The sequence below is a fragment of the Dermacentor albipictus genome, chromosome 1, assembly GCF_038994185.2.
Source record: "Dermacentor albipictus isolate Rhodes 1998 colony chromosome 1, USDA_Dalb.pri_finalv2, whole genome shotgun sequence".
Taxonomy (NCBI): domain Eukaryota; kingdom Metazoa; phylum Arthropoda; class Arachnida; order Ixodida; family Ixodidae; genus Dermacentor; species Dermacentor albipictus.
The window spans coordinates 188,854,801-188,881,101 of NC_091821.1; the positions used below are offsets into that span (position 1 = coordinate 188,854,801).

A 26,301-nucleotide genomic window follows, 5' to 3' on the forward strand; every position below is an offset into this window, starting at 1 on the left:
TGCTCGAAGCCTGAAGAACAGCTCAAGCTGATCGACAGAGCTAGCAAGATGGCAAAGGCCACTGGGGCCCTGGACTGAGAGCTCCACCTTCGCCGGTATACCTTCTTTGTGGCAATAAAGTTTTTTCATTCATTCATTCATTCCTGGGCCGATCTCGGAGATAATGCACAGCCGCGCCAATAAAATTACATCATTTTCAGGTTTGAGCTCTGTTATTGCTTCGCACTTCTAATATTTGTCTGAGAATATTGAAGATAAAAGGCATGCGCTGTCGGTGTTTTGGTTCATGACATTTGTTTGTGGGCTGTCATTCTGAAAACTCCGAGGAATAACTTTGTCAAGAATGTAAGACCAGGTATGATCAACTTTAGTGATATAATGGTTTCGCAATATAACCCGCATTTGCCGCATGTCATTTAGCAAGGCATGACATAAGGCACCCCTATTTCTTAAACGCGTGGAGGCGGGCGCCAGCTGTTGTTGCATCAAGGAAATTGAACAGCGCGCTATGGTGAACGCCAGCGATGCTGTGCTCACTGCGCAATGGGGCCTTTAAAGGTATCGCAGTAATAATCTACACCCTCATTCCCTTTTAAGGGTGTAAATTATTTTGCGGTGTAGGGGATTGTTTTGCCAGTGCCCGAAATCTACCAAAGACTTCGCCAACGCTTCACTATAGCACATATCCGGTGCAATTCGTACGCTATATCCGAGCCTTTTCATATGCTTCAGCCGTCCGTCCGAGCTTTGTACGGAGACTTACATTTCTTCTTTAAAATAATTTTTACTCCGTACGGAACGAGCATATACTCGTAAAACATATACTAAAATTGATCTTGCCCAAAAGGCCCAGAAGCGACACCCAGAAAAATTTTGCTGCTTTGGAGCCTTCCTATAGCTGACCCATACGTGTAGCCTGTGAAACGCGACATGAGAAAAACATTTACGATTGACTGGCTAAAATAAACCGAGCGAAGAAAATGTAGTCTATCCGATTGAGGTATACGCGAGGTAACATTTATCATATAACCATTTACAATTACGCATCAAAGCAATTTCTTAATATTAATATCTTAATTTGTTAATTTAGACATATATTTGGGGCCTGCCAAAGCCACAATGGGCTTGAGGGGCAGTGCTCGGCAGTGGCGGGCGACACAGTTGAAAGGGAAATATTCGACGGCAGGCAGTTGAAAAGAAAAGCGACAAAAATAACAAAATAACAGAGGGTTTTCTATATGACCGTGTGCAAAAGTTAATGTTTACTTACTGCACTACATACAAAAATCTGACATACACGCTGCACAGAGTTAGAGTTAAAAAAAAGCAATAAAATAGTACGAAATATTATAGAATCAAGTTATATATGAAATCTTTCACTTTTTTTCGTTAACTTTTAAAGGTAGCAGGCACATAGTAGACTCTAACTCGTTCGGCATATCGGGTACGTGCCCGGGGCACAATAATAGGAGCACTGGGGCGCAGTTCACGACTACGCATATAGAACCTGTAAAACTTGCGGCCACAAATACGTAAAAAGAACTGTTTCAATAAACAGGTGCTCCGGCATGCGCGGAAACAAAAACACGGAGACGTTAGTCTGTCTGCAAGCTATACATTACTGCTGCTCAAGTTCCTTGGAGTGGACTTTAAACTTTGCTTCACAATTCTACAGAACGCGAATAAAAGCATCAATTTGCGTTGGTAACATATTGATGAAGGCAGCGCTTGCCTGCTGTATTTGATGCTCCGTGTCCTTGCATTATTGGCGCTGTTAAACCTCAGTTCTAAAAAGCCTCAAATACCATACCGCACTACAGAGTACGCCAAAGAATATACAATTTGTTTCCACACTTGGAAAGAGCAATGCGCCTTTGTAAAGTATAGAGGCAATTTTTCTTGATTGCTCACAAACGCAGGCTAGGTGGCTCTTCCCAGACATGCCACACTCAAACAACAAACCCAAGTATTTAGTTGGGTTAACATGCTCTAATGACAGGACAGTTGCAGTTCCGACAAATGGAAGAAAGAAGAAACACTGAAATATTAGCAGGAACATGCTTGTGAGGGATGTGCAAACAAGCTTTGTTTTGTTGCTATTAGGTGTAATACCATGATTGCTACACCATGATGTTATTAGATAACAGTCTCTTTATAGATCACAAATAGCTTCTGAGTAGCATTCATGAGTTGATATTGCTGAAATGTACGGCCATGCTGAAGTCCTGTATCTACATCACTGACATAAAGAAACAAAAGCCGTGCAATCATCGCACTTTGTGGTCGTATAATTCGTGGTCCATATAATTGCTCTCGAGACAATAGGCACTACTTTAACTATATGAGACATCTTTCAGCAAATGCTGTCGAGTAGCTTAGAAAGTTCATCAGATCCGCATAGTTGGTCCCAAGAAAGAGGTACATACGACGGATAATTAGGTGGGTTATATTTGCTGGATGAGCGAAACAGGGATTGTTACACGTAAGATGTGTATCGTAGTAACAACGTTTAATAAGGTGCAGTGCGGTCACCTGCAATGCACCGGCTGACGAGAGGAGCTGTGTACGAGCAAAATGGAACAAGAGCTGCGCCTCTCGTACGAGTTGCTTTTGGACTTTGATCCCCGGATTTAAATATTAACATTACCAATCCCACGTATACGTATGGCCTGGCCTTCTGGAGTTTTTGAGTGCCCGTATACGCGCGTGCGTACTGAATAAAGCATTGTACTTAACTCCTCGAGCCCAATAAGCAAGCAAAGGCGGACTTTAGATAGCATGCGCACTTGGGAAGTTTATGCAAGCAAGGTGCATAACGACCCGCGGTGGATGTGAAGCAGGTGTTAAGCACTCCCCATACGTGGGTCGAACACGAAGATAGTGCAATACCGGGCGGACCCGCGGCGGAGGTGCAGTTCGCCATTAAGGGGCCCACATATACAGCTTCGCTCATAATTCTTTTCAAAGAGTGGAAGGGCACTGAGATTTTTTTTGTTGTACGGGCTCAATTGCGAGAATATAAGTGGACTGAGTGGAAAACCTTGACTCACGCCTGTTTCTATTAGGAAATTAGCCGACGTTCTTCCTTGTACTATGACCACAGATGTTGGGCCATTGTACACGTATCCTGTTAGATTTAGCTTGGTTTCTCCGCTTTCTTCCGGGTTCCGGGTTTGGCGTTGCGGCCTGGCTGCTGGGTCGGTCGCCATCTCGGCGTATATATTTGTGTATACATATATAAAGGTTATATGAAAGTACCCTCGAAATGGCTTAAACTCTGTAATAACCCTTCTTGGCGGACCAAGTGTGCCCACTTCTGTACTGCGTAAAAAAATATAATAAATTTCTATGTAAAAGGTGAACATATAATGTCGGCTCACAGACATCTCTGAAGCACACTGATCTGTTAATAAAATGGCAAATTATGTTTAACGATTATTTGATTTACTTTATTTTTCTTTATTTAGCTATTCACTATGTGCCACTGTGTATGTGCCCGTTCTTGGCCAATCCTTCAAAATGAGCATGTCCAACTACGATTCCTGTCCATAAAACCTGAACATGTATACACACATCTCCAAAGCACACGAATCTGTTAATAGAGTGGTGAATTTCACAGATTCTTTGATTTACTCTACTTTCGCAGGAGGTATTGGTGGACTAGTTGGTTGGCCATGGAAAAAACAGGCAGAGGAACAATCAATTGGCAACTTCCCCATCGATTCTAAAGATAGCAGAGGAGCGATGCTGCAAGAATTCGTGAAAAGGAATAGATTGCGAATTATGAATACATTCTTCAGGAAGTTCAGTAATAGGTAGTGGACTTGGAATAGCCTTAATGGAGAAACAAGAAATTAAATAGATTTCATACTTTGCCGATACTAGCATAGTGAAGGATGTAGAAGTGTTAGGTAGGGGGTAAAGGGCAGTGATAAGTTAGTGAGGCCTAGGATTGTTCTCAGTTTGAAGAAAGAAAGAGAAAACTTAGTCAAGAAGAAACAGGCCAACCTAGACGCAGCAAGGGTAACAGCAGACCAATTCAGGGTGGTGCTCGCAAACAAATATGCAGCTTTAAACAGGAATACGAAGGAAGCATAGAGGTAATGAATGAAACCTTAACTAAGCTGATTTCAGCGGCAGCAATTGAAGCGGAAGGTAAGGCACCAAAGCAACCAGTAAGTAAGCTCTCACAAGTATCAAATGACATAATAAAGAAACGACAAAGCCATGAAAGTGTCTAACTCCAGAGGTCAAGCAGGTGGAATTCGCTGAATTGTCAAAGCTGATAAAAATGCGGAAAGCGAGCGATATTTAAAATTACAACGTCGAAAAGATTGAGAAAGTTGTGGTTGGATATGTACATAAATATTCAGTTAATGAAACACATAAACATAAATAAAATTAAGCGGAGACACTTAAAACTGCTTACGTGTGGGATTGGAAAAGCATATAATAAGGCACTGTATAGCATATAGTAGCATATAATAAGGCACTGTATGGAGAGGAGGTTTCTTAGCGCGTGTTATAGGCGTTTGTCTCACGGTGTGCCGGCACTGGTGGTGGTGGTGATAAACTTTATTGAAAGGGGGAAGGGTAAAGAGGGACGTGGCTGAGGGTTTGGGCTCAAGTAAGGCCCTGGGCCTGCTTGGCCTTTTCCGCCCAGTCCACCAGTTCAAGTTGTCGGTCGACGTCCCCGGAACTGAGCCAGGCTGTTCAGTCAGTCTCGCTGCTGACGGGGGGATGAGGGAACGGGAGCGAGGTGCATTCCCACATTATGTGTCTGAGTGTTCCTGTTACTGAACAGAGCCTACATTTGTCGCTTTCCTCGCCCCCTGTGATTTTGTTAATGTATTTTGGGTGTGGGTACGTGTTTGTCTGAAGTCGCCGAAACGCGACCGCTTGCGTTTTGTCGAGTTGCTTGGCTGGTGGTGGGAGCGCGCGACGCCTCAAGCGATACCGATGGGCTATTTCATAATAAATCTCGCAGGGTTCCTCGTGTCTCTCCTCCTCATTCACGCCGTCCGCATCCGCGGACGAGGCTCGGCGCGCGAGATCTCGAGCCAAACTGTGAGCCGACGCGTTGCCGGGCACACCCCACAACGGAAGATCGATAGAACATACAACAATCACGGCTGGCCGAGTGGTGGAAGCGGAGGAAACCGCGATTGCCATGGCCATGCATGCGGAATCGAATACCGTCATCAGCGACAGCAAGCAGGCCATCGGCAATTTTGTCCGTGGTAGAATTTCCAAACAGGCGTATCATGTCCTCACATGACGCCCCCTAAGCGGCTTGAAAACCCTCGTGTGGACCCCCGCTCACCCGGCACTGGTGAGTGGGGTCGAGTTCGTGTACGCTCGGATGCTGGCTGCCGGCGCCGCAGAGTAGGTGAAGCAGCGGGCTAAGTCAGTCGTGGCGGATCGTAGCTTTCTCGTGCCTTACGGCAATGTGCCTTGTAAATAACATCACAGATATTTCTATGGGAGCAGTAGCGACCATAGTAAAGCCCGGGCCGCATATATTGAAAATCTAGAAGGTAGAGCGCCTTAGCAACCGAGGTTGAGCGCATGTGGCTGAAAGGCCACCGGTGACGATGTCTGACCCAGCAACAGCGTCGCAGGCGCGAGAAAGTCTGACCGACATACCTTTAGAGGCAAAGTTCTGACTGGTGCTGCACAAGTCGCGTGGCGCGGTAGTGCTGAACTCAGCGTCGCAAGTTGGCGGCTGGACGTAACTATATATATTTAATCGTGTTTTTTTACTAATTGTAAGAACATGTCATTATTTCGCATTATTGGCGGCGCCTCCAGGACACCAAAGCGGCAACGGGTACACCAAAGCTAGAGCCCGGACTGGTCCGTGGGTTGGAGCTCGCCGAGACCCTACGCGGCCCCAACCCACGGGACGCCCTGCTTCCAGCTTTCATCACCCCCACTACCCCTTGGGTGCCCTGGAGATCCTGCGCCGTCTGCTTTACTATAACCTCAGGTGCTCTCCTGAGGCCTCCGTTTGCCGGTTACATGTGCCCTCCTGGAGCAATGCTTGTAAAAAAATTCAATCGATCGTCGTGACGAAAAAAGCGACCTGCGACTTATGCAACACCAGTCAGAACCTTGCCCTTTCATACACAGCGATAACCAAATGGGGCGTCTGTGCCCACTGCCTCACCACGCGGGCAGCCAGCGACGGAAAACTCGACCGCACTACGCAATGCCGGCATGTCTAGGGGACGAACGCATACCACACGCGCTAAGAAACCTCCTCCCAGAGTAAAGGAACAAAAGCCCCCTCAGTTTCTCTAGCGCCCGCTCTTACTCGCACCGGCGCACAAACGACTGGCGATCCCTCAAATGAACGTCTCGTCTATAGCGGCGCTGTTCATCACGCCAGCGTTTTCAGACGTTTTCGTAGTTGAAAGGACGTTGTTACTTCTATCCAACAGGAGTCGCCTCAAGTGCAGCGTCGCGCCCAGATGTCGCACCGGTGATCCGCGTATACTTTGAACAGAGAAGCCCGATACTGTTACCATTACGCCATGGACGATTTTCCTCCACAAAAGCGTGCCTCATAATCAGACCGTACTTTTGGCACGTAAAACCCCGGCAAATATTTAAAATGAGTTAACGCATCATCATGTCAAAATGTGGCCCGATTCCGAAAATAGTTCAGTCTAACAATGTGAGCCGATCCCGAAGATAGCGCAGTAAAAAAGTTTACGCCGCCTCGCCTACTCCTTTCAAGCGACGGGTGACGCGATAGAGTGCCGTGCGCAGTGACTCCGCCTCTATCTCATCCTCAATTCGCTCAGGTCTTTCATCGACTTTTACTGCAGGTTGCATCGCCTTCAAATTTTATTCGAACAAATTTTTAAAACTTGCATGGAGCATATAGCGCAACTCGGTCTGTTCTTGAGAACCTGAAAGATAAGTAACTTTCGCATGCGTGCCAGCAACACTTACTTCCCATTTATGCCCGCTTCACGTCTTCTTGTATTTGTATCATGAGAAGCCAACAAGCAAAGATACCACGGAAAATATACGGGAAATTACTTCTACTTACTAATCGAATTAAAGAAATGATAAATTAATGACGATGAAAGTGGATGAAAAATATACTTTCCGTAGGAAGGGAACGATATCCCATGTCTTCGCATTACGCGTGCGATGCTCTAACCTATTGAGCTACCGCGGCGCGGTTTCCCCATCCACTTTCTTGGGTATTTATGTGTTACTACTAGAACTAACCTTGGGAGTGTTTGTCAGTGCCACCACTCACAAGCCTTGGCGGCGGACGTGGAACATCCTTTCTGCCGCCGGCGTGACGAGTACGTGATCTTTCTGGGTGAAGGCAACTGGTCAATAAACCCGCACATGCTCCATAAGGATCCATAAAGACATAGTGGGCAACATTGACGAATTCTACAGCATTAATGAGAGGGTAGCAGTAGTCGTAATAAAGCTAAATAGGAGGTATAGAATAAAGGTAGTACAAGCCTATACTCCAGCCTCCACTCAAGATGATGAAGAAATCGAACAGTTTTATGAAGATGTTAAATTAGCGATGAGAAAAGTGCGAACTCGTATACTCTAGTCATGGGCGACTTCAATGCAAAAGTAGGCAAAAAGCAGGCTGGTGAACAAGCAGTTGGCAACTACCGCATCAATTCTAGGTACACTAGAGGAGATATGTTTTTAGAATTCCCGAAAATGAATAAGCTGCGAATACTGGACACCTTCTTCAGGTCGCGTAGCAACAGAAAGTGTACCTGGAAAAGCCCTAATGGTGAAACAAGAAATGAAATTGATTTCATACTTTCTGCCAATCCCAGCATAGTGCAGGATGTAGAAATGTTAGGTAGGGTAAAGGTGCAGTGATCATAGGTTAGTAAGGGCTAGGATTCTCCTCAACTTGAAGAGAGAAAGAGTAAAATTGGGGAAGAAGAAACAGGCCAACCTAGATGCAGTAAGGGCACAAGCAGACAAACTCAGGCTGGTACTTGCAAACAAATACGCAGCCTTAAAACAGAGAGATGAAGATGACCTAGAAGTAATGAATGAAACCGTAACTATAGGCTAGCTTCAGAGGCAGCAAATGAAGTGGGAGGCAAGGCACCAAGGCAACCAGTAGGCAAGCCCTCGCAAGAAACAAAGGGCCTTATAAAGAAGCGACAAAGAATCAAAGTGTCCAACTCAAGAATAAGATAGAATTCTCGAAACTGTCAAAACTGATCAACAAGGCGAAAATAAGGGATATACGAAATTATAAAGTGAGAAAGGCTGAGGAAGCCATAAAAAATGGACGCAGCCTGAAATCGCTGAGGAGGAAACTTGGCATAGGACAAAGCAAGATGTATGCACTGAAAGATGAGCAAGGTAATATCATCAGCAATTTCGAAGATATAGTAAAAGCAGCGGAAGAAATCTATACTAACCTGTACAGTACCCAGAGAAGCCACGATATCTCCATTCTAAGCAGCAATGAACAGGATACAGAGGCTCCTTCTATAACTAACGATGAAGTTAGAAGGGCCTTGCAAAACATGGCCCGGGAATAAGTGGCAGGAGAAGGTTGAATAAGAGTAAATTTAATCAAAGATGGAGGAGATACCATGCTTGAAAAGCTTGTGGCCCTTTGTACACAATGCCACACAACTTTAGGTGTACCAGAGAACTGGAAGAATGCGAACATTATACTAATCCGCAAGAAGGGAGACATTAAAGAATTGAAAAATTCTATGCCCATTAGCTTGCTTTCAGTTTTGTATAAAATATTCACCAAGATAATTTCCAATAGAATAAGGGCAAGACTGCGCTTTAGTCAACCAAGGGAACAGGCAGGTTTTAAGAAGGGATACTCTACAATGGATCGCATCCATGTCATCAGTCAGGTAATCGAGAAATCCGCAGAGGACAATCAGCCTCTCTATATGGCTTTCATAGATTACGAAAAGACATTTGATTCAGTAGAGCTACCAGCAGTCATAGAGGCATTACGTAATCAAGGAGTGCAGGCCGCTTGCGTAAGTACCTTGTAAAATAACTACAGAGGTTCTAACAGCCGCCTTAATTCCACACAAGAAAAGCAGAAAGAGACATATATGAAGAAATGGGTCAGACAAGGAAACACAATCTCCCCAATGCTATTCACTGCGTGCCTGGAAGAAGTATTCAAGCTATTAAACTGATGCTTAGGTGTAAGGATCGACGGCGAATATCTCGGCAACCTTCGGTTTGCAGATTACGTTGTTCTGTTCAGCAACACTGGAGACGAGTCACAACGAATGATTGAGGACCTTAACAGAGAGAGTGTAAGATTGGGGTTGAAGATTAATATGCAGAAGACATAGATAATCATGAATAGCCGGGCAAGGAAACAAGAGTTCAGGATCGCCAGTCAGCCTCTACAGTCTGTGAAGGAGTACGTTTACCTAGGTCAATTACTCACAGGCGGACCCTGATCATGAGAAGAAAATTTACAGAAGAATAAAAATGGGTTGAAGCGCATTCGGCAGACATTGTCAGATCCTAACTAGAAGCTTACCATTACCATTAAAAAGAAAGGTGTACAATCAATGCATTCCACCGGTGCTGACATATGGGGCAGAAACTTGGAGACTGACAAAGAAGCTTGAGAACAAGTTAAGGACCGCGCAAAGAGCGATGGAACGAAGAATGCTAGGCATGACATTAAGAGACAGAAATAGAGCGGTTCGAATCAAAGAGCAAACGGGTACAGCCGATATTCTAATTGACATTAAAAGAAAAAGATGGAGCTGGGCAGGTGATGTAAGGCGCAGGTTAGATAACCGGTGGACGATCGGGGTTACATAGTGCGTGCCAAGAGAAGGCAAGCGCCGTCGAGGACGGCAGAAGACTAGGTGGGGCGATGAAATTAGGAAATTCGCGGGCGCAAGTTGGAATCGGTTGGCACCGGACAGGGGCAATTGGAGATCGCAAGGAGAGGCCTTCGGCCTGCAGCTGACATAGAACATGATAATGATTATCTAGAAAGCAGAAATGACTTCACTACTTCACGGTTGCAATTTCGCAATTGCAGAACCTGCCTATAGCTACAGTGAATAATTAAAGACTTACCCAAAGGATATTTTAACTACCAGGCATTGTAATTACTCGTGCTGGCAATTTACATCTCCTCCAAAATGCACCTGTAAATGCGGAACAGCGCTCGCACTGCCGATGAAAAAAAAAAAGATTGTTCGAACTAAAGAAATAAAGAAGAGGAGATGTGGTCTAATCAGTATTTATCACAAAAATTATGCAGAAGCCATCGTGGGTAATGATTGTCAGTGTAGGCGAATACCCTAAGTTAGTGAGTGATCATCTCCCGCTCCTCCCCCTTCCTACCCGCCCCTCCCGCCACTCGGGTTACCCGACAGCACGCGCCCTTTCCCTCGGCGCCTTCCCTCGCCCACCACGAAAACGGGTGAAAGTGGCAGAGAAAGCTACCAGCTTTAATAGCTCGCTCCGCCGTCGTTTCTTTAAATATCAACGCAATGTGTGAATTCATCGTTAACGAAATCTCGAACCTTTTCGGGAGGTACCCAGATAGCCCGACACATCCATTAGATGTGCATGATTTGGTACAACTTGGACATTCAGTACGTCCATTAGATATCCAGATTTATCCAGAAGATACTGTGTGGATTTACAATGGATTATCGCAAATGCACCCAGAACATGTAAGTGGTACGTTGTGCGGATGTCAGGCCTGGATATACGTAACATCTAATAGATGAGCACAACAACCTGTACATTATTTATTTATTACATCTAATAGACATCCACAACATCCAATAGATATTTTCTACATATAACGGATACCTATATATTAAACACACTTACTTCCAGAGGACATCCATTGTACTACATATGGCTGTATCCACATCTAATATATATCCACATTGACATCCATTGGATGTGCTTTGTGCTATTTCTAGGTGTTCCTTCTACCCGTCATGTATGCATACACTGGGCCTCTTCACTTTGCTGTCCCAGACTGCCCCGGACTGCTTGAGACGCTGCTATTACAGCCAGTGAGCGTTGGCATTCACAGCTTCTCGGACGGTCCCGGATTGTTTGGGACAACAAATCAAAGTGCCACTGTTACTAAGTCGGGAAAAACTCAAGTTGTCACGACCAGCTTCTTTAGTGTGAAGCCTCTTATTGGTATCAACTTTTTGCCAGGCACGTAATGATCTACAAGATACTTAAAAGGAAGAGGTCCGGACACAGACCAAAATGATTTAAAAATATACTTACGTTTCGGCTCCCCCACGGGAACCTTGTTCACAATGAGTCAAGCGGCAGAGCTCGCGCCCTTGTTATGTGCGGCTCGAAGCATGTTTAAGGCATTTGGCATACATAAACGGCAGATTATCTTCGTTGCGATTAATTGTGTGCGAGGTGGTTTGGATGATTAGGGGCTCAAGATAAAGACGCGTAGAATGATTTAGTTCCTTGGCAACCACGCGAGATTTTTCCCAGTTAATCGTGTGTGACGTGGTTGTGCAGTGTTCGGCCAAGGCATTCGATGCAACGCGTGGTTTCTGGACGTCATTCCTGTGCTGCGTAAGTCTTGTTTTGAAGTTGCCGGTTTCTCCGACGTAGAGACAGCGACAGTCCGCACACGGAATGACGTACACCACCCTGGGAACTTGTCATTTTCCGAAGGCACGTGCTCGTGTCTAACTTTCCGGGAGGGACCGAGTGCAGCCTGCACGTCACACGACCACAGAACGCGTGCAAGGCTCTCGCTTATGCCTAGAACGTATGCTATCGAAGCTCGTTTTTTGGGAAGTTCAGGGTGGGCACTGCGCTAGCTGGCTCGTGCTTCGGGGTTTCGTCCTAAAACATGGCGCCCATGGCCTGTTTCTGGCTTTGCATTCTTTTCCGGCCCTTGCAACCACCAAAAGCACAGCCTCTGAGATTTTAAAAGGTACAAACAGGCAGTGGCGTACCAACTATTTCTCGAGTGGGGGTGGGGTGGGTGGGGGGCGCAAACCGCAAACGATCTCACTGTTTCTCCCTCTTTGTATATATATATATATATATATATATATATATATATATATATATATATATATATATATATATATATATATATATATATATATATAGCATGAATTACCAATACAGTAAGTGAAATAGCCTGGAAATGCTTCTGTCAGTTATATCTATATTTAACACATATACACCTATTTATCAATCCAACATGGTGAACCACGGGGGCCCGCAGAATTTTTTGAATTTCCATTTATTTCTTGCGACTATATAAAATCTCAAGGTGACACAGGGCCAAAAGGCAATGAGTGCCTCACAGAGGTCACTGATCCCGCCCAGTAGCAGCAGTACAGAGCACAAAAAATGCACATTCGCAACAAACAATTTTAATAGTCAAACAAAGAATTGTACTTGGTCTTTAACTAAACCGCATAGATTTATCGCTAGTTTAGGTAATAGCATTGTCGAGGTTATACACTGTATCCAACGAAGTACAGTCAACATAAGTTTACCTGCAATACACACAAGAAAAAAAGAGCAGATGTGAGCTACCTTGGAGAATTACAACCCGATTCCCAGCGCGGCTGTTTCTTTCGAACAGTTGCAATAAAAAATTCAGTTTATTGTAATTATACTGCATACTTTAAAATGTTGCCCGTATATGCAGGTTGTCCCACATGATTTGAGCCAAAGTTATAAAAATGAAAGGCACTCTGGACGCTATAGGTGAATCTAATGCATAATGTTGGCACTGGCCTCGAGTTACTGAGGCTGTTTTTTTTATTTTCCCCTTAACTAACAGATTAGTGATGTTTCATTAATGAACTTTTTAAGTATTGGCTGCAGACCCCAAGCTGCTTTCGTCTTTTCTTTTTCGTGGCCTTCGACGCTTTATCACTTTAGGACGGCTCGGTCATTAGCCCGCATTTGCCCCGTCATGCGATAAAAGCAGCATGCCCAGATACCTACACCAGACATAACTGCCTGTCGCGGGCCAGTCTCGCTGCAGCCGACCTTGTTCATCCATCACACGCTTGACAGCAGCCCAATAACAGTGCGCAATCGCTCCGTCACGTGGTATTTTTTCCATATTTCGCGGGCTTTCTTTGGAACGCAGAAGAAAGGACCACGTGAGATATATCGTGTTGGAAACAATTTATCGAGAGGTTTCTCAAGGAGCTTTACAATTTTGCGTACCACACTTGGGGTCTGCAGCCAATACATAAAAAGTTGATTATTTAAACGTAGCTAATCCGTTAGTTAAGGGGAAAATAAAAAATTGCCTGGGTAACTCGAGGCCAGTGTCCACATTACGCATTCGGTTCAACTCGCGTCCGGAGTGCCTTTCAGTTTTAAAACTTTGTTTCAAGTTATGTGGGACAACCTGTACATGACTGTTCCGTTTGAAAACTTGCCCGTATGTAATGCTGTGGAGCTCCTGTTGGGAATTTCTAGAAAGCCAGTAATTCATCAACATACATGTTACTTCGCCATAACGTTTACCATGGTGTCCTCCCTCCCATTCTTGCCCCCCCCCTCTCCCCCCCCCCCCCACACACGCACTCAAATTACGCTAGATTTGATATCGGTTGAGTCCGCAGTTCTCCCAGTTTAACGGGATGAATTCTTTGTCCGCAAAACACATGCATAAAGCTCCGGATCTCTTGCATGCGTAATTTACGGTAAATATAGTAATTAGAGCCCTGTCTTTGAAGTTTACCTACATACTGCCCACAACGCGCCCCTTATTTTCGCTAAATATATACAAAATGCATTTTTTAGTTCACCGAGGACATCGCTGAAACCAAGTATATGGGAACGTCTTATGATGCCTGAAAATGGAAAAAAAAAGACGTCTCAGTAATTATTTGCAACGCTTCTAACTGGACCAGGAACGTAAATCTTTTGTCGCACGTTGTAGTTACCATATCTTCCCTCCCCTTTCCACAATATATAAACCTGTTGTAACTTACAGCTATGTCGTGACACTGGCAAGCATAGGTGATAGTGCCATATCACACGCTTTAAAACTTGAATAAGAAATTTTTGAAAAAGGCGATGTTTGATCCAACCGAATTCAACTTCGCACAAAGTTCCCATAGCGCACCCCCAATTTTCGCTAAATTTGGCTTTGGTGGCTCTTATAGGTTTGCCAGGACAGCGGGCTCAATTTTTCTCCGCTCGTAAGACACGCTCATAACACTTTAGAGTGCTTGCATACGTAATTTATTGCGAAAGCCCCAATTACTGATCTATTTTCAACTTACCTACACATCACCCATTGGCTTGTCCTTACAGTCACTAAACAGAACGAAGCTGCCTATAGAATAAAAACAGGAACAGCGCCACAAAGGACGAGCGAGTGAAGAGCACAGGACAGTGCTCTTTACTCGCTCGTCCTGCGCAGCGCTGTTCCTGTTTTTATTCTAAAGATGAACCAACTAGCCCCATTGAACACCCTGCGTAGCTGCCTACTTTACTTCAGTGAGGACACCAGGCGAAACTAATATATCACACACGAAAAAGTAAAAAGAAAAAAATGTGAAGGTTCAATAATTACTCGTAACGCTTATAAATAAGTCAGAAACGTTAAAACTGCGCGCGATACATCGCACTTAAAATACTGCCTATTCCTTCAAAGTATTAAATATCTGAAACGCAGAGTTGAGTTCTCTTGGGACATTAGGAAACCTAGCTAATAGCAGCAGCGCGGTACCTTCGAACACTTGCTTACAATTTTTTTTCGCGCAAGCGTAAATGGCCAGGCCGGCATACCGAGGGCCGTCGAGGTGCGAGGCCGCGAAAGAATGGCAGGAGGAAGGTGCCTGGAAGTGGAGAAGAGAATCGCGCGCCGGAAAAAGCACGAAGGAGCGCGCTGAGTGCGCTAAAGCCCCTGGGAGCGCGGCAATGCAACGCCGCCTTGAGGATAGTCTAGGTGGCTTTGAGCGAAGCGGCGAAGGAGAAAAGAGGCGAAGCTTCGCAGAGGAGGAGGGTAGGCGAAACGCGCTGAGTTGACCTCCTCTGGATGTTGCTACGGGTTGTGCGCGCAGTGTTGGTCTCGTGATCGAGCTGCCAAGCGCCGTGCGAGAAAGACGGAGCCGCAACCCAAGCGGCGGCAGGCCGACCGCGAGTCGACCGAGCCTGTAATCGTTGTCAAGCGCCGGGCACGAGCTGAACAAGTGCTGGCGTGAGGAAGCGCGCCAGCGGCAGCGAGCGAAGTGACTTTCGTGCTGTCTATCGCTTCAACCCAAACTGAGCGGCGAGAACACAGCACGCACAAAGGTATGAGCCGTCTGCAGATCGCTTCCAAGATAGGGCGCCCGCTGCGCAAACTACGCAGTTGCGACCTCCCGCGCTGCCTTCCCGCTTTCCTTCCTTGTGCGCGATTCGGCTCACCGTCGCACATGGTCGCACGCTTTCGCTCGCACATACATCATACGCGCGCGGGACGATGTTAGCGCCCTTGGACTTTATACGTAACATCGCGGCGACCACGACGACAGAAATGCGCCTGGAGTGTCCACATCATTGCTATCGCAGTTATATAGGAATGACACCCATACGCCTGCGCGTAACCCGCGTTCATGGAGTGAATTGTCACTGTAACCTTTGGAGTGCTGCTCTTAGGTGCCACTTCCTTTGGCGAGCGTCGTCAGCGGCGGCGTAACCGAGCGAACGAGCACAGCGAAAGATGAAAGCGAACGTGGAGCGCTGCGAGGGATGAAAGACGCGAGGAGGAAAGCGGAAAGGAGTATGCAGCGGAACCATGAGGCGGAAAGCGGAGGAGGGTATGGCGAAAGCGTGAGAAGAAAAGCGTAGTGCGGCGGCGATGGCTACGAGACGGCGCCACAGTAGCGCGCGTCGTCTGGGAAGTCTGTCAGTGGCGACTCTGTGAATCGCGCCCACGCATAGAGAAAGAAATTCCACAAGAGCGGATAGTCGGCGTAAACTGGCAACAGGAAATACGACACGCTAGTGTTACATCTAAACTCGGCCAAAGCCGTTAATGAGACGTTTGACACGAGGCAACCTCCACCATCCATCAGCGCCTACTAAGATGTCAACGCAGCGTTGACACCGACTGCTGACAGCTCCACAAAAGGCACCCCCCCCCCCTACCACCACCACTACCTGATAGACTGAACTAATATGTGAAAAGGGCCAACGTCAAATGCTACCGAAGAACGGCCCCGACCTTGGATTACAGGGTGCTATCCTTCCACATATGCCCTACCTTGGAATATCTATCCCCACCTCGGAGGGGAGGATACTGCGGATTGTTGAGATAGCATGGGCGTAGTATCGCAACCGATTTGACGATTGTCATTGGCTGCGATACCTTCCTCAGATTCTCTAGTCGATTCGCCTAGGGAAAAAAGACAGTATTAAAAACGGAGTCTTTTTGTGCAGTAGGGCCGACGTGTCCTGATGCGAACTCGGATGTTTAATTTGCTCCTGCATGGAGTAGGCTTCCGTAACTGTAGCCGTGTAACTAAAGTCAAATAAACCCATTTTCTCCATTCCTACTACTGGGCGTATTCGTCGATGGGCTTGGTGGATTTTTTGCCCTAACGCCACTTCGAGCCGCAACACTAGCATTCACATCAGCTGATAGCTGACGTGAGCATCACGAAAAAAAAAAGGCCGTGAAATGAACAGCCAATGCTTTATATTTTTTTGTTCTTTCCCGTTAAAATTAAGAAAGTTTTGCGTGTAAATGAACGTATACTTTGCGACTTATTTTTCTTGCGTTACGTAGCAATGCATACGCCGTGCGCCACACACGCCACCGAAGCGAACGAGGCCGGCTGCGTATGTGAGCGCTTGCTTGTTCGGCGACCCGTCCGCCTGTGTGTGCGTGTGTGTGTGCGTGTGCGTGCGCGTGCGTGTGTGTGTGTGTGTGTCGCCTGGTTTCTTGGGCTCTCGGTATATTCTAGCGTTCCTTATACAGTTCCACACAGCACCATTGCGCTATTGGATTACGGCAAGGTTAGACATTTTGTTTGACACTCTGCGCTGCATTTAAAGTAATCCGCCTTTTGCGACGCCGAACTGCGCATGCGCAGTGCCCTAGCGGCTGAGGAGCGAAGCGATTTGGCAGGCGCTAGAGCAGACGGCGGACGGCCGATTCTCAGCTGCGCTATTCTCGCTGCCGCGCGCACGGCACGCCTTCCTAACATATTGACATCGAAATTTGGCGCGATGCCAATGTCGTGTGTCGCGTACGGCTGCAGTTCACGTGACAGTCCCAGCAGGACAGTGCGGTTTTTCCGATTTCCGTCGGTAAAACGAGATCGACAGCGCCGTGAAGCCTGGATTAGGGCTGTGAAGCGGCAAGATGCGCAAGGGCGTCCATGGCAGCCGTCAGCAGCATCTCGACTCTGCGGGAAGCACTTTGTGACAGGTATGCATCCACATACGTAGTTCTCTGTTTTTGTCGTTACTGACTCATACGAATAATCTCGAGAAAGACGCAAATGTGTTTGAGCTAGCGAAACAAACGTTCTCTTGCTCGCGCGAGCCGGCCGAGTGAAACGCGGTGCTTTATTTTTTTTTTTAATTCTTTTTTGTCGTCATCTCTGTGCGGCCGCCGCGTTGTGCTTTACTTTGTTTTTTTGCTGTCATCTCTGTGCGGCCGCCGCTAGAACGCCGTCTTTAGCAACTTTACACCGTGCACACTTTTACTACTTCATAAGCGTTCAGCGAGTGCTCGTGATGTCGGCGTAGTTATCTGTTGGAGCCAAGCGCGCCTGCACTGCCGGGCAGATTTGGAAACGGCGTGCACTGTTTAAGTAGCTGATGGTGCTAGTTAGCAATCGCTGCTATTTGTCGTTTCATCATTCTTGTCGACACCGAGTATAGTAATATTTCTTGAAGAAAGCTTATGTTCGTTTAGCGAATAGCGATGTAGTACGGTTTGTACTATGGCTCATTTTCCCGTGCTGCGCTTTCTGGAGTCGAGTGGCGCGTCTTATTGTGTAACGGACACATTCCAGGGGCACCATCACTGTCACCCAGACATCCGGACTTCATACCGACGCTGTTCGTGTATACAGACCAGTTCAGAAAGAAGGACGCGGTCGACCGCCATGTTCGTACCGCGGCGCGTTCCAAGAGGAAAACAGGCGCTCCACCAACAGCAGGTATCACCGGTTCCGGGCATACTGGCCATTTTCTGGCATTTTTGTAGGTGTACATATACTTTATGTGGGTAAAACACGTATGCAAACTGACATTCTGTTGGCCTCCCCATTGCCTGTGTATGTACGCCAAGCACTATGGCACACTATAAAGGAATATATGCAGTGGTGAAACGTGATATTTGCCCTAAGAACTACACTTCATGCCCTATCCGAGTCATGCGTTTTTGTGTGTACTCATACTATTTTATTACTCACTTTACGTCACAGGTACAGAGGTTTCAGGTCAAGGAGGAACTTGTAAAGGTCTCAGTGATGGGGAACCAGACACGTCCTGTGTTCAGGGTGAGCAGTGGCTTTTGAACTAATGGCAAGCACACTGTCACATTATGCAGCTGGAAATGTTTTCTGAGGCTCACCTTATGTTGCTCATTGCGAGTCTTGCACGTTTGCGACATATGAATTATCCATAATTTGCTTTCAGGTGACCAGGTCATTAGAGTAGTGCACTCCGCACAAAGTGCGAATGCTCAGAGTAAATGTCAGTGTTCAATGAATTGTGTCTAAAGCAATAGCGTCACTTTATTGCATTTGTTGATGCAAATGCAGGTGCAGACTCTTCATTCGACGAGGAAGGAGCAGCTGATGCACTCTTGCTGCTTGCAACATCCCCAATGCTCACTGAGCCACAGGAGGTCCTAGAGCCAACGCCCTTAAGCAGAGAGGAGAACACTGACCACCTATTAACTGAAAATGTGGCATTACAACGGAAAGTCAGGGATCTAGAACTGCAATGCAGAAAGCTAAAACGCTGCACGTTTTCTGTGGATACTATTCACAAATCGTCTTTTAAGTTTTATACAGGACTGCAAAGTAAGGAACAGTTTGAAGCACTCTTTAAGCACATTGAAAAAAATGCAGAACGCATGGTTTATTGGGATGGAGGAAAAACACAAGCAAAGGAAAGACAGCTCTCCAAGCGCGAAGAACTTTTCATGGTGCTGTATAGGCTCAGGACTGGTGTTTGTGCCAAGGAAGTGGCTCGAATCTTTGGAATTTCTCAGTCATGCCTTAGTCGCATCTTTTGTACATGGGTAATTTTTCTCGATAAAGAGCTCTCAGCATTGACAAGGTTTCCCACATTAGCAGAGATCAAAAGGCACATGCCAATGGCATTCAGTGACTTCTCAAACACTAGAGTCATCCTTGATTGCACAGAGGTGAGAATCCAAAGACCTTCAAAACTACAGGCACAGAGGCATACTTTCTCCTCGTACAAGCATTATAACACGTTCAAAGCACTTGTTGGGGTAACACCAGATGGCTACGTTTCATTTGTGCCAGATTTGTGGGGTGGGCATGTTAGTGATAGCGAAGTTGTCGAAAAATCGGGCCTACTGGGTTTATTAGATGCGGGGGACGGTGTGATGGTCGACAAAGGCTTTAGGTTGGAGGGCGTTTTTCCACCATCTATTCAAATCCACATGCCACCATTTAAAATGGGGAACCAATTGTCAGCTAGTGACGTGATTGCCACCCGAAAAATAGCTGGCGCTAGGATCCATGTTGAGCGAGTCATAAGACGTATCAAAGAATTTCATTTTTTAGACAAACCACTGCCAATCAACATGCTCGACATTATTGACAGCATTTTTAGGACTTGCACCTTTTTGTGCAATTTTCTACAGCCAATCATTTCAATCAATAATGAGAACAAGTAGCCAGCTCGCACATCTCTACTTCAAATGAGCCTCTTTTACCATGCTTATGACCAGAAGAGACCAGACTGTGTAACAACAGTGTACTCTCATACTATATCACGTGTACTTACGACGACGCTGTCTACTGTGCTACCTTCTGAGGAAATTTGTATTTTCCATCTCTAAATAAATGATACTGCTTTTTCAGTTATCTTGCATGTACACTGCACATTTATTTTGTTATGTCTATAGACGTAACGGCTATAGTTATCACCAATGCTACACAATTTGCTTAGGCCATGCTATTTCTTTTCATTTTGCCATAGAAAACAAAATACTTCGAAACAGTTTAGCCGAGCTACGAGCCGAGTTTGAAGCTTTTAAGCGCACGGCAAACAACAGCACATCACAGCAACCCATACAAATTGCGGACCACACTTCCAAATCACCACCACAAACATCACTGCAACAAAGTACCGCCTCCAGCACTCATTCGTTAACGCTGCAACAGTTAGCACAAAACATGCAACTAATGTTCGCAGAGCTACACAAACACCACACAATTCTTTTAAACATTGAGGCAGTTAGCCGACCAATCTGCTCCATGTGCCAGGTTGGATTTGCGGCCTGTCCAATCGTTGACTCGAGAACTGCTCTGCTGTCCACCGAGAGGGCCTGTATAGCTGCAAAAAAAACTGTATTGTTAATTTATAGGTTTAGAATCCGTTTTACAAGTCGTACAGCAAGCATTACATTGTATTAAAGCAATGAGAAGTAGCATGACGTCAACAAAGCATCACTTGTCATGGCAATGTTGAGCTATTTGGTGGGGATTCATCGTGGAAGGAAGTAAGGGGTGCAAACATGGACACAAGAGAACCAGACAACACAAACACTGCAGATAGGAGCTAAGTGTACTAGAAATGAAGCTTAAAATGAGAGAAAGTTCAGCTAGTTGGTAGCGAATCGCACTAAAAGAAAGTAACGCATGCAAACATGGATACAAGAGAACCAAACTAAGTAAATGCCATGTTGTCTAGTTCTCTTGTTGGTGTTTGCACGCCTTACTTTCTTTTATGTTGAATCACTTGTCAGAAACTTAATACCATTAGGTTAGCTTTTATTTACTCCTACAAAGAAACCCCTACAGGCCTACTCAAAGAGGCGAAAGTACTTAGGTTGTGTCAAATGACACAACTGCATATTGCAACGATTAAAATGTAGGTAGATACTAATCTCCTACAAAATTGTACAGCTTACTTTCACAGTGACATAAGAATTTTTCTGCAGCTTGTAACTTGCATGTGCTCATTATGTTTTATTTTTTTTTTCGCTAATTATGCTGGTCAACATAGCTAAATCGTAGAGTTGGTTCAGTATTGCAAGTATTTAAACATGCCTAAAAACAAGAAGAGCAAGACAAATGTGCATGCTTTCAATTCCATGCTCTGCTAAAACACAGTCAACATATATATATGACAAATGCCGTGCATGAATCCAGGTGATGGACTCATGCTAAAGGAACATCCATTATACATTCACACAGTGCTTCACAAACATGCCATAGATGAAGCAGATATGTTTGAGGACCCTGTGGGTGCTCACACACATCGAGTTATGCGACAGCCCTGTAAAAGTTAAGAAATGACAAGACACTAAGTCTAAAAGTGACTGCTGCATTATCTGCTGCTCAGTGGGATACTTGTGAAGGTGATGCCCAGATACATAGGTGGGCATTCTTATATAAATAAGACAGCCTCAGAATGACACCTGCCAAGACAAAAAGTTGCGAAAAAAGTAATAAACAAGGAAGTGGACTTTCTTACCATCAAACCTCTCTTGTATGAGTCTTTGACAGGTCTCACTGTGGATGTCTTCAATGTCTGGGACCAGTGGAGTGTCTGAAGCTTCTGGTGCCACTTCACTGGGACTGTGTTCATCCTGGAATATAGTGCTTTACATAGACAGCGCAGATAACATGCAAATGTTAGCTTAGTGACTACCTTGAATAGTAGTGCAGCTTGAAATATACGAAGCAGCATAGTAAAGATTTGAGGATTTTGTAAACAGGTCTTTGACAGCATCATAATGCGCCAGTGGTGAGAAGCGCAACAAAATAGGTTCAGATTGTGGTCTCATACCTGGCATGCCTTATTGCGCATGGTTGTTAAACAAGCAAACTCAGTATTGTACTTCTGAATCATTTTTCACATTTTATTTATTCGTACTCTAAATGCCTTCTTTCAGGGTGAGCAAAGAACAGTTTTGAAAGTAAGCAAACTACAAGCTTACTAGCATTAGAAAATTAAAAAAAAACATTCAGATGCAGTGACATGAACTCGTGCTAACATGTGCTGTAAATCAAGAGCAAATGTAAATATGAAAGTGCAATAATGTGCATGTTGCAGAAGGGGATAGAAAAAACTCAAGCCATACGTAGAGGTAAACAGTAATCAATGCACATCAGATATGCCAACGCAAGATTTAAAATTCTTTAAAATTAGGTTCAGCAGCTCTGTGTAGAGAAGTTATTCCATTCAGCTATAAAGCATGGTATGAAAAATCAAGGGACACTTAATACACGTAACTAAGGAAACTATGTACAGATAATTTAATAAGACTTGCCCAGCATGCTATACTCGCATGCTTTGCTGCATAAGTTGCAGGTGATTGGACAGTCTCGCATGATAATTATGTGAATCACATGTGGCTATAAGAATTTATGAAGCAGGCACTGGGGAGTTCATCACCGACTTGATACCTACAGTATTACAGGAGGCGTCAAAGGTCTTGTCATTGGTAAAGGCACACAGCATTTGAAAGCCCTTAAATGTATCACACTTTGGAATTCACAGTCCCTTACTGCTGTCATGGACAAGACAAGCTATAGAATGGAAGTTGAACAGATGTTTGTGTCAGTTTAACAGTGTATATGTGCATGAATGCTCTCGCATTATTTCAGTCATCACGAGATAGGTTCTGCCAGAATTTTTAAAATAACTTTGGCTTTAAAGAGGTTTAGTTGCCTCAATTAACCAAGACTTACATCACAGGTTTGCTGCATCATCTCATTGCTAAGCTTGCAGATTGTTTAGTGAAATAAAAAAGAAAGTCACCGTATATAAACACTACTGACATTAGTGTTATACTGATGCAAACTGTACTTCGCATAAAAGCACAGTAAAAGGGGCTCTCAAACTGTTCCTGTCTGTCGTCACATGCTGATGGAACACTGCTAACTCTTATTTTAACAGATCACAAGCATGCAGAGTTAAGTGTAGCACTTACAAGTGATTCTCCTGGGTTTTCTTTGCTCATATAATGGAGAAGCAGGCAGTTTGCTGCCACCTTTTCGAGATCGGCAGCAAGCAGAGATGGGTCACTCGGTGAGAGCCCTGGCAGTGGATCAAACCGCCGCCTTTTCGCACCTTCATGTTTCCTTGTGTGAAAAGTGATGTCTTGCAGAGGCAGAGGTGGCTCATGCTTTTTGACTGAAAAAAAAAGTTTTGTTTGTACAAGTACAATAACGAAATTTTAAGTGCTTCCTGTGATGTTTAGCCAACGACCACATCCATTGTAAGAAAATTAAATGTTGCAGTTTGGGATTATTTTTTCTCTATGCAGGTCTTGTAGTTAAGAATTTATGAAGCGACACCAATATGTGTTCTTAATTAAAACCAGTAGCCTATATTTGTCCACATACCAATACTCATGTACGCTGTAAACAATGTAGCTGTGTGAATGAGTTGATATTGAACAGCTGCTACCACGAATGCAAACTTTACAACACGTTAAATGGTCAACACGGTGCCACAAAGAACCGTTTGCAGAAAGGGGCCGGAAGTGTGATCACAGATTTTTTAGGCACTTTTGCCGCCTCCTATGTTAACTAATGCTTGCTAAGTAGTAGCATTCTTACCTTGGGCAGGAACAATCCAAGCACATGGAACTTCCGTGCACGTTGCCGCATCCTTTTGCGCCAAGTGAATGGCATGAAGGATTAACCCAACAAAATGTTGGCATGTGCCGCTCAGGCTGCAAGAATAAAATGGAAGAGGAGATGAGTTTTCATGCTCAACAGGTATTCATCAAGGAAAAGATGGGATCAAGTGTTTATGAATTCGAAAGAACGGGTTTAAGTTCACGTCACTCAACGTGAAATACATGCGCCAATCTCAGACATGAGCCGCACACCACCACTCGCGCGTTGGCCTTGTAACACCATGTGCACACATTAACAGCATCATTGAACGATGCGATGCGGCTTGTCAGACAGCTATGCCGGCACGAAGTTAGGTACAACTAGCGGTTTTACAGTAAACAGCCAAACTTGGAAGTCATTCTCGTTATATGCCTCTAAATAGTGTACTGTGTGATACCGGCAATCCAAGGCTGTGTACGGTCGCAGACAAGTGCAAATTGGTATGCTGCACGACCGTGTCGATCGGTATACATGCAAATGCGCAAAAACAAGAACTCCCCGCTTTCTTCATTTGCAGTATGTGTATTTTTTCAACATTTAAGCAACCGTACCTTTATATAAGCAAACAGCTAGCCCAAAACGGCAGGGCCGGTATAGTTATGAATTCCAAAATTTAACCCATCAGACTTAAATGTCCAGCACGCGGTTCATGCAGGTCGCGCTCCAGATGTAGATTAGAAAGCTTGCTCACCCTGCGGGGCAGAGGCAATGACCAGCCAGGATGGAGCCCGACGCCTTGGAAATCGCGGCGTGCACGATGTAATAGCCGCCTTTCATTGACGGTAGGCAGATACTACGCAAAAGTCCGCACGTGGATTCTGCTGACACGTCGTTGTACATGACGTTGCGCACGTATCCTTCTTCTTGGAACATCGTTCCTTTCATTTGCTGTCGCGCGAAGCGCGCTCCGCTCGACACCATGTGTTTTTCGAGCTGCGCTTCCGTGGGTATTTTGACGTTACCGAAGCGCTTTTTCCAGCCGTTCGTCACGCTGAAGAAACCTCCAGGTACAAAGCAGTCATCAGCGGGCTCCATGGCTAGCGGACGGCGACAAACTGTGCGCACACGTTGTTGCGGTTTTCACTCACACGCTGCTTGCTTGCACACGTGTCTCGCGTGCGGCGGCTGTCTGTCGCGGCGAGAGCGACGCCTGCCAAATCGTTTCTCGTGGCCACCGCACAGTGGCGCCACAATGCATCGCAAAAGGCGGATTTAAGCTTACGGCACGCGTCACTGAGCAGTGTGATGCAGTTAACGAAAACCTGCTAGTTTGGCGTGCATAGAATCCTATTGGGACATGTCTGCGACGCTTTCTATAAGCCACAACCTTACTGTAACATGTTTCGGTACTTTTTGGACACGCTCGCCGCACCTGACATTGTGTCGTAGTTAGCGAAAAGCAGCTGGGCCGCGGTGACGCAGTTAGTTTCGCGTGTACTGAATCTTACTGGGACAGGTTGGTGGCGCTTTCTCTGAACCCACAAACTGTTTATTTATTTATTTATTTATTTATTTATTTATTTATTTATTTATACTACGGACCGAAGATCATTGGGTGAGGGGGGGGGGGGCATATCAGCAAATATACAGCACAGAAATAATAAACCAGAGAAACGGTACAACAAAAGCGGTGCAAGGCAAATACACAAAAGGAATACAAAGTTGGTTCAAAAAGGGCTTAAAGATAACATCTTAACACTAACACGAAGCTTAAAAAACAAAACAAACGCGAATATGGCAAAAAGTGATAACCAAGTACAAGTGAATCAGTAATACAACATAAAACAAACATTTAGAGCAACTGAAATAGTAGTACAACAGCAAACACCATTTATAACAATACTAAAGCGATAAATGCAGGCAGAGGTGCTTTTTGAACTCTCCAGGGTCAGAAAAAGAGATTAAGTTGTCAGGAACATCATTCCAGAGCTAATTGCTCTAGGTAATGCAGGTGAATTGAATGATTGAGTTTTTCCATGCATGCGGTTAAAGCAGAGATCATTATGGAAGCGCCGTGAAGATCGAGGGGGCGATTCCAGAGGCGAAAATGAAGTGGTGGTGTGAACATGTTAGTGAAGTAGAACGATGATTTTCAAGTATCTGCTAATCATTAAGGTTCTTAAGCTAGGAGACATTGGCGAGGGGACAATAATTGTTACAAATGAGCCGGGCAGCTTCGTTTTGAATGAACTCAAGCATTTTAATGAAGTATTTTTGATCGGGAGACCGAATAAATGAGGCGAATTCCAACTGGGGACTAATAAATGTTAGATATGCTAGTTTTCGAACGGAGCGAGGTGAGTTTCGCAGGTTTCGTTGTGTGAAACCCTAATGTCTTCGATCCTTCGTTGCAGATTGTTGAAATGTGACAAGACCATGAAAGATTTGGTGTATAATGAATTCCGAGATATTTTTTGCTTTGGACAGGAAGGTGTTATTAATAGAGTAGCAGAAGTTA

The 26,301-nt window shown here is 45.1% G+C and overlaps 2 protein-coding genes across 4 annotated transcripts; one reads left to right on the top strand and one right to left on the bottom strand.

The window, feature by feature from the left end:
* Nucleotides 1-17,150: 17,150 nt before the first annotated feature.
* Nucleotides 17,151-20,072, top strand: LOC135897990 (uncharacterized). 2 transcript variants are annotated; one of them, XM_070530674.1, is made up of 4 exons: nucleotides 17,151-17,425; nucleotides 18,018-18,164; nucleotides 18,432-18,506; nucleotides 18,771-20,072. In XM_070530674.1, the coding sequence occupies exons 1-4, from the start codon at nucleotides 17,224-17,226 to the stop codon at nucleotides 19,880-19,882; spliced, it is 1,536 nt and encodes a 511-aa protein (XP_070386775.1). In that variant the 5' UTR covers nucleotides 17,151-17,223; the 3' UTR covers nucleotides 19,883-20,072. The 2 variants fall into 2 exon arrangements, with proteins under 2 accessions (XP_070386775.1, XP_070386776.1); XM_070530675.1 differs by having other exon boundaries at nucleotides 18,040-18,164.
* LOC139054114 (uncharacterized) lies at nucleotides 19,064-24,973 on the bottom strand. 2 transcript variants are annotated; one of them, XM_070530677.1, is made up of 5 exons: nucleotides 24,535-24,973; nucleotides 23,781-23,896; nucleotides 23,150-23,352; nucleotides 21,696-21,802; nucleotides 19,064-20,544 (listed from the first exon to the last, which is right to left on the bottom strand). In XM_070530677.1, the coding sequence occupies exons 1-5, from the start codon at nucleotides 24,876-24,878 to the stop codon at nucleotides 20,430-20,432; spliced, it is 885 nt and encodes a 294-aa protein (XP_070386778.1). In that variant the 5' UTR covers nucleotides 24,879-24,973; the 3' UTR covers nucleotides 19,064-20,429. The 2 variants fall into 2 exon arrangements, with proteins under 2 accessions (XP_070386778.1, XP_070386777.1); XM_070530676.1 differs by having other exon boundaries at nucleotides 21,688-21,802.
* Nucleotides 24,974-26,301: the final 1,328 nt, after the last annotated feature.

Excerpts from the sequence above, each read along its gene's own strand:
- LOC135897990 (XM_070530674.1), top strand. The coding sequence starts at position 17,224 with ATGCCAATGTCGTGTGTCGCGTACGGCTGCAGTTCACGTGACAGTCCC. Across the intron at positions 18,165-18,431 it reads AGGCGCTCCACCAACAGCAG|GTACAGAGGTTTCAGGTCAA; the intron begins GTATCACCGGTT and ends TTTACGTCACAG. Across the intron at positions 18,507-18,770 it reads AGACACGTCCTGTGTTCAGG|GTGCAGACTCTTCATTCGAC; the intron begins GTGAGCAGTGGC and ends ATGCAAATGCAG.
- LOC139054114 (XM_070530676.1), bottom strand. The coding sequence starts at position 24,878 with ATGGAGCCCGCTGATGACTGCTTTGTACCTGGAGGTTTCTTCAGCGTG. Across the intron at positions 23,353-23,780 it reads TTGGATTGTTCCTGCCCAAG|TCAAAAAGCATGAGCCACCT; the intron begins GTAAGAATGCTA and ends TTTTTTTTTCAG. Across the intron at positions 20,545-21,687 it reads CATACAAGAGAGGTTTGATG|CTATACAGGCCCTCTCGGTG; the intron begins GTAAGAAAGTCC and ends TTTTTTTTGCAG.